At 29.9% G+C, this 8,377-nt stretch overlaps 1 protein-coding gene across 1 annotated transcript in view; it reads left to right on the forward strand.

Annotated features, from left to right (window-relative positions):
* The window catches only part of LOC117182995, a 59,101-nt gene that overhangs the window by 14,107 nt on the left and 36,617 nt on the right, over positions 1 to 8,377 (forward strand). Inside the window, exon 2 of the mRNA XM_033376123.1 lies at positions 7,105 to 7,222. Within this exon, the coding sequence (XP_033232014.1) occupies positions 7,105 to 7,222 (118 nt within the window). The remainder of the gene's footprint in view (positions 1 to 7,104; positions 7,223 to 8,377) is intronic.

The following is an 8,377-nucleotide window of genomic DNA, read 5'->3' on the forward strand; positions in this document are numbered from 1 at the left end:
ATAAAAACACGTAAACTCAGAAGATGTGGACTGTGACTGCACCATATATCTAGTCGGGAGTGGTGCTGACTGAAAACAGATGATTTGGAGCGATTCACGCGCTATATGTTGGTCATTCTAAGGACTTATTGAACTACCCTCGTACTACAACTATGTTTGGTGTTGGTATTGTTGATCCCAAGAGAAGCTAGGTAAAGGGGTTCATCCATCCTTGTAGAGTCCAGCATGCAAGGATAAGGCTCCGTACCCTTGGTACAGGGACCCTCTATCCACAACGCGAGGACGCGTTCGGTGGATTTGTCATAGGGTTTTCTGTTTGATTCTAGAAGAATCAAAACCGAATCATATATGTTTGATATATATATATATATATTAAACATATATGAAACAGCATTCACTTATTATTTCATTATACTTATATTTTATTTTTATTAATACATTCCTCTGCCTTTCAAGACCATAAGAGCTTGTTTTGCTTATGGTTTAAAAAAATGACATTCAGAGTTTGAGTAATTGCTATGTGTGCGATAGAGTCTATCAACCAGGACAAATGTCTCGAATTGATGGTAATAATAATCCTGATGGGCAAAACATTGCAATTTTTAGACGCCTTCCACTTCGAAGACCACCACTTGAAGTCGCCGATGAGAGTAAGTTATGTCTCAATTGCAATAAATCGATTCGCAATGAGATAGAGGAGCTACAACGTGACCCAGGCTCTTTAAGTCTGAATGTTCTTCCACAAACAGGCAAGCAAACGTGCATGTTCTGTAATGCTGATTTTAATACTCCGAGGCTTTCAATTGAATGTAGAGTTAACGTTTTTACTGTCATGGACATTTTCATTCCAGAAGAAATAAGAGCCTGCTTAAATCACTCAGATGAACAGGGTTTCATCTTAGGCCTCTTGCTTCCTGGACTATAATCGATTAATAGACCGTATAGGATTCCGGGACAGCAGTTACTTCTGCTTTTTTTAGTAACTTCGTAACGAAGCAAATGTTCATGCGGCCGCGGCGTTTAATAATGTGGATAGTTTCACTGATAAAGAGTTTGAAGCTATTGCTCCTGTAACAAAAGAACAATTTAGAGAATTGTATGCAATTTGTGATCCTATTCCGCAGTTACATGGACATCGTGCCAGATACTTGACGAAAAAAGATCTGCTGACTTTCCTTTGCAAAATGCGTCAAGGTCATTGAAAGACACGCGACATCATTAGCTAATGAACTTTATAATCCACAACCATAAATTCCCAGAGCTATTGCTACCATTGATGGAACTTATGCTTACATGCAGAAGAGCAGTAACTTTCGCGTACTTCGACAGTTATTCTGCAAACATAAAGGACGTCACTTGGTAAAACCTGCTCTCATTGTTGCTCCAGACGGATACATACTTGAAATACAAGGACCATATTTTTCTGATTCGCAAAACAATGATGCGCAAATGCTCATTAACGAATTTGAAAGAGATGTGGAAGGTATGAGAGAATTTTTCGATATTGCTGATATTTTTATAGAGGACCGTGGATATAGAGATGGCCAAACACTTTTAGAACGCTTAGAGATTGTGTCCAAGATACCATGTCTTCAACAAGGACAGTGTGAATTGGTAACGGAAGAAGCAAACGAAGCTCGGCTAATAACGAAATCTAGATGGATAGTGGAGTCCAGGAATGGTCACATAAATTCCATTTTCAAGTTCTCCGAGAAAACCATTCCGATGGCGTGTATCAAGTAGAACTTGCCCCATCTTACGTTCAAGACAAGCTGCAACGAGAAGAAGATGAGGAGTTTCAACTATATATGCGACTTGATGAACCTGGTTTGATCAGAGTACGAGTATTTTCTCGTTTCCGAAATGCGACAAGGCACCAGCTGTGGATAGCGTTCAGTGAGATAGATGACATAGGACCAGACAATAGCGAAACACTTCTCGGTTATTACTGCACATGTAAGTCAGGGGCCAGATCTCTTGGCACTTGCTCACATATTGCAAGCGTTTTATGGATCCTGGGTTATGCACGTCACAAGCAACACGTAAAGTATCCTCAAACTTCCTTGATACAAAGGATTCTAGACGCTGCTAATAGAGGTGGACAAGCGAACCCGAATCAAGAGCCAGAAATAGTTTAATATTTCGCAAAAGCTACTGGGATTGGTTCTTTTCGCTGATAATGGGCGCTTAGCGTTCGGCCCTATTGCGTAGGGCACACTGTTATTATCGGAATGTACGCACTAGTTACTAATGTTACTTTGGGTACCATTTCTGCCTTTAAAAAAGTAATGAATTAGTCAAGTTAAAATCTTGGGCGCTTAGCGTTTGATCGTTTTGAAAAGCACGCTATATGAGTCAACGGTGTAGGCGAAAATATGAAAGACCACGATCTGAACCGTGATTTTCATGTTGACATCGCTTTTGTAACAAAATCTGTTGTAATTCGTTTTATTCACTGATATTGTGCGCTTAGCGCCGCATAGCGCTAAAACTGTCCATTTTTTGGATTTTTTGACGGATATTTCATCCAGCACTTATAACCTTAAAAATTACAAAGTTTCAGCTAATTCTATAAACAAATGTCTAGTGTGGATATTTAAAGGCAGAAAGAAATCTTATTTCTCTTTATTTACTTTAAATTCTGCGATATTTTTCATTAATTTTATAAACAAATTATATGAATAAACAGTTCCGTGTTTCTTTTCTGTGTATTTAGTGACTTTTGTGATAAGAGGTGCATTCTTGTATCTAATTAATATATTATGAATTAGTGCTGGCCGAAAGTATATATTTTTTATTTTAGTTATAATGTTCTAACTAGGCCTGGAGGGAGGATCAGAACGAGTGGCAGGCCACTATGTTACAATAAATTATAATTAAAATTTTGATTTAAACATAAAGTGATTATTATCAAAATTACAATTCAATAAATTTATTATATTAATCTTTTAATTATGTTAATGCTTTCATGTTAAAAAACTTGTTATTTATATATTAAAGTGAAATAATACCGTATTTTTATTTTAACGTTATCTAATAAAAAATTCTTAACTATTTAATATTGGAGTTATATTAATTCTAAATTTTACATAATTGAGTCATTAACAAAATATTTTTTTTACGTTTTAGTTATAATAATAATATTTTCATGATTTGTATATTTGTAAATTATAAAGCTTAATAATATTACGTTATACATGCTTATAATTTTTACAGTAATAATATATTCATATTTCATATTTTAAAATTATTTACAAATTTAAAATTAAGTATAATTTCAATATATTTTAAATTTGTTTATTCCATGTTACAGGAATCATTTTTTAAATTTTATCTTGAAATCTAATTATTTAAAATAGTATAAAATATTATTAAATTAATAGATATATTGTGAAATCATTATGTTTAATAATATTATAATATAATTTAAAATTTCATAATAAAAAATAAAATATTAAAGTACGAAAAGTTTGTTAATAAATTAAATGTCGAGAAATGCAGTTTCAGATTTGAATGAGAATATAATGTAAACATTATTTTAATGTTTTCATGAAAATAATAGTGTAATGCTTTATATGTTGTGAAATGATTAATTATCAACTAATTTTACCAAACCTCAAATTTTCTGGAATTAGTTTACGAATTTATTAATAAATTCTTAAAGTGCCTCCAATTTAATTAAATAATTTTTCGAGATTATTCTGGTGTTCTGAGATTAATATTTTTATTCAATTTTCAAAAGTATATGTAAAAATACTTTAATTTTTTCCCTCAAATTAATATTAAGTCACTAAAAAATGAAATTTTTGTAAATAAAATTTAAAATCTTTGAACCTAATTATTTGAGGCTTTTTATGTTGTGAACCATTTGATTCATTATTAGCTGATAATGTTCTCACACTTTCTACATATTCGTTTAAATTAGTGACAACGGTTATTAATAAATTAGACGTATAGAAATACTGTTTCAAAATGTCAAGGAGAATATACACATAATGTAAACATTACTTGAGTTTTTTGATGAAAATAATTGTTTCATGCTTTTTATTTGGTGAACTGATTTATTTATTATCAACTAATTCTACTAAAAGTGAAATTTTCTGGAATTAGTTTAAAAGATTAAGATTAAGTAAAATTTGTATGAATAAAAGTTCTAATTTAAAAAGAATTATAAAGTTAAAGTTATTTGAATTTTTTACAACAGAATTATATTTTAATGGTTTTTCTTTTGTGAAATGCTAAATTGATTATTAGCTAATGAACGTTTTTTGATTATTAAAGTATATAAAGATTAAAACTTAGTTCCTGAAATTGAAGTAACATAATTTATTTCCCGTCTTAACGGTTCTATAATGGCATATTGAATATAATTTAAATATAAAAAGTTAATTTATGTTTGCAATTATATTATTTCAATTAGATAATTTTTAAAGTAATTGTTTAACAAATGATTGTTGAATGCTTTTTATGTTATCATTTTTTAAAAAATCAATTAATTGTGAGACGACTAATTTTTGCACAACATCGAACTAGATAAAGATTCAATTATATATATTTTTTAAATGAAGTATTTTATGTTGCGTAATCATTTTTTCTTAACATTTTGCTACCATATTAAAATTCCAGAGTTTTCAAGAAGAAAAAAATGTTTTCTTTTTTTCACATCTGGGTAATATTTTATTTTTAATTTTCAAAGAGATAAGTAAAATAAAATCATTGAAAAAACTTATTCTAAGAATTAGAGCAATAGAAGCGTATTAATAATTTCGAAAGATTTTGAGATTAAATTGATTTAAACAGTGATGGGAAAATTTTAAGCAGTTAATATTTCATTTTGAAATAATAATTTAAAATTGTAAAGATTTAAAAATTGTTTTTAAAAAAAATATGGAAGATTTAAAAACAATTATTTCCATTTTCCAGGATTTAATTTAAATTTAGGTAAACTTAATTTTTTAGGTCGTTAAGAGAAGGAAAAATGTATAGTTTAGATTCATGGAAAAATTGCAAACCATTGTTTAATAATGAGTTCTCACAGATCATTAGAAAAGATTACAAAACGTTTCAAATTATTTCATTAAACTTAAAAAAAGAGTTTAAAATTTTTTAAGGCAACATCGTGCCATAATATATAATTTTAGAACAAATTTTAGTAAATTTAAGAGAGATGTAGACGTTTTGAATCTATTAAAAAACAATTAAAATTTATAAGATATTTTAGGACTTTTTAAAAAATTCAGCAGAATGACATAAATTGCTTAGGATCACACAAAAATTTCTTTCGATTTTTAATTTGAAAATGAGCTTTAGAAGGAAACTCAAAAAGATTTTGAAATATCAAATATCTCCTTAAATTTCGAAAAAGACTAGAAGATTTTAAAGGAAAATGTTTCAATTTGCTAAAAAAATGTGTGGAAAACTGAAAACCTATTTGGTAAAGTATCACATGCCCTTAATTAAAATAACTTTGAAAGGTCTCAAGTAAAGAAATAAATCTTATTCAAGTTCCTAGGAAAATTTGGGATGTTTTGAGGCAGCGTTTTACATTTGAAATAGCTTTTCAAAATTTCAAGAAAAATTCCAGTCCGATAAAAATATTTTTAACAATTGAAGAGGCATTTTATGTATATTTATTTTAAAAGGGCTTGAACTTTTCCTATTATTTTGTAAACGCTCGTAAAACATTTCTTTAATCTAGATTTTTTGTTGACGAATCTGAAATATTCAAAAATCTTTCATAATTTTCTTCAAATTTGTAAGAAATTTGTGAAGATTTTGAGCTTAATTTTTTACATTTTAAATGATTTTTCAAAATTTCAAGAAAAATTGGGTTAATTTAAAAATATTTTTAGGGATTCAAGAGGCTTTGCATAGATTAAAAATATTTTAAAGCTTGGAAGCATTTCCAAAAATTTATGGAATATTTATCATTTATTCTGAATTTATAAAAGCCCTAAATTCTTTTCAAAATGCTAAAACTTTTCTAATAATTTGTAAAATCCTGTAAAATAAAAAAAATATTTTTTAAATCTTCCACATTCTTTTTTGACATATCTAAAATATTTAAAAATGTTTCCTAATTGTCTAATGAAAATTATAAAATTTATATAATTCTAAAAAAACTGCTGATCCTTCTTTTCTTGTAAATAATTTAAAAATGTGTGAAATTAAAACAATATCAAAAAGACATTTTTGTATTACGAGAAAATATTGTTTAATGTATTTCTATACCGCACTTCATCCTAAATATCTATTTTTGTTTACAAAACGTCTATTAAGTTTTTTAAACTAATACAAAAAAAATGTTGCGCAACTGCAGTTAGGGTATGGGAAGGTAAAAGGGTTTTAAATAACGTTACGTAATACGTAAACAAGAATATAAGTGTTCAGAAAATTTCAAGAAATAAATTGTTATTAGAAAATTGACTGAATGATAAAAATGAGCATAAAAGTAAGCACGCGCCTGCGCACGTACATAATATTCTAGTATATATTAAAAGTATCTCTCTCTATGCAAATCGCGTATATCAAGTTAAAATGTAATATTCGCAACAAAACCATCTTGTTGAGCAGTTTTTGTTGTCAGAACAAAATTTTGGTTGTTAGGACAAAATTATTTGGTTGGCCAAACAAAATATTTGTTTCTTAACACAAAATTATTTTGCTAAGCCTCATTTTCATGTGCTGAAACAAATTTTTGTTGAGCAAACAAAACTATTCCGTTAGGCCAACGAAAGAAGCAGCCACGCATGCACACTCGTACAATGAGACCACGTGCACAACTTTGCAAGTTAATTTCCATGATGGCGGATATTACCAGTGAAGTCGCGTATTCAGGTATCGTCAGACATGCTGTTTAAACTAATCTATGTGAGTAAATAAACATTATGAATACTTGATACCTCGCAAATAAAATAGTTTAATTGTTCATTTATCGCAGAGTGTAGAAAATTTCATCTTTCTTCTCGTAAAGCATGGCATTGATAAAGATGCGTTTGAGGATCTCACGCCTGATAGTACTTTTGTTGAAAAACTCTTGGCAAACGAAGAGCTTAGAATACAAATAAAAGTTGAGTGAAAGCTACGAGATTACATCGTTTTAAGGGAAAAAGGTGTCTCAAATTCAACATCGAATCAGGATAATAGTTCTTTTCAGAAACTATCAAATGAATCACCAACTGAATTGCTTGAAGTTGGCGATGATAACGATTCCGTGTCGGAGGTACTTTTTTCATTCTTTATCGTTTTTGATTTCATTTTTCTAAAATTTACATTATAAAGATGACGAGCTAAAGAAAAACTCAATTTTTGACAAAATATGTTTTTGACATAAAAAATATTAAGCAACGTCGACAAAACTATTTTGTGTGTACAGAAGAACAGTTTATTTGAGACAAAAAAATAATTTGATTGACCATACAAAAGTGTTTTGTTATGTTAACAAACAAATTTTGTTAAACCAACAAAATATTGTATTGAGGTGACAAAAGGTACACTAGAGACTTTTTTTGTAGAAATTAAGTCTCAACATGTCACTACACTTAGGAATATAACATCGATGTGTCATTAGATATATCCGTATAGCATTGAAAGCAAAAACTTCGACAAAATCAGTATCACGTAGTAAAATGTGGTAAACATTACGTCCATCTCACACAGCGCGTCTTTCGCAATGGCCTAACGCTAAGCATTAAATATTTTCAATCATGCGCTCACAATCATGACTAAGCTGCAACATTCACAATTTAAGGTCAGGAGCGGTGATTAAATAAGGTCAGTGTCAAGTGCGGTAATGCTAATTATATGAGTCGTACGCTTCTCACAATGATCGAAGGCAAAGCTCTCCATATTTAAAAATAACTGCAAAACTCGATGTTACAAGTAAGAAAAGGTTGTCAAACAAGGTCAGTATCAAGTTCGATTGTTGGAATCGTATATTTCGCGCACTTCTCACGATGCTCAAAAGCAAAGCGCTCAATATTTCGAATTAACTGCAACATTTATTATTTCAGGAGAGCAACAATGATAAAATAAAGTTAACATTAAGTCCGGCTGTCGCGAAAGGAGGAGGCTATCTATGATTAGCACAAACGCAGTTGATAATGATTTTATTTTAGAAGCGTTGCTGCCCTGAGACTGTGAATGTTGCACCTAATCCCAAATATTGAACGCTTTATATTTATATAATAGGCGATATAATTTACGATATATATGACTGAGAAAATCAGACATGAACATGACCTTATTTCAAAACCGTTCTGGTCCAGAAACAGTGAATGTTGTAGTCGAATCAAAATATTGAGCGCTTAGCGTTCGAGCGTTGCACGAAAAGATCGATATTAGAGAAGGTATTAGATTTGTGTAAGATTTACCCCCC

This window comes from Belonocnema kinseyi, chromosome 2 (genome assembly GCF_010883055.1).
Source record: "Belonocnema kinseyi isolate 2016_QV_RU_SX_M_011 chromosome 2, B_treatae_v1, whole genome shotgun sequence".
In the NCBI taxonomy this organism is placed as follows: Eukaryota; Metazoa; Arthropoda; class Insecta; order Hymenoptera; family Cynipidae; genus Belonocnema; species Belonocnema kinseyi.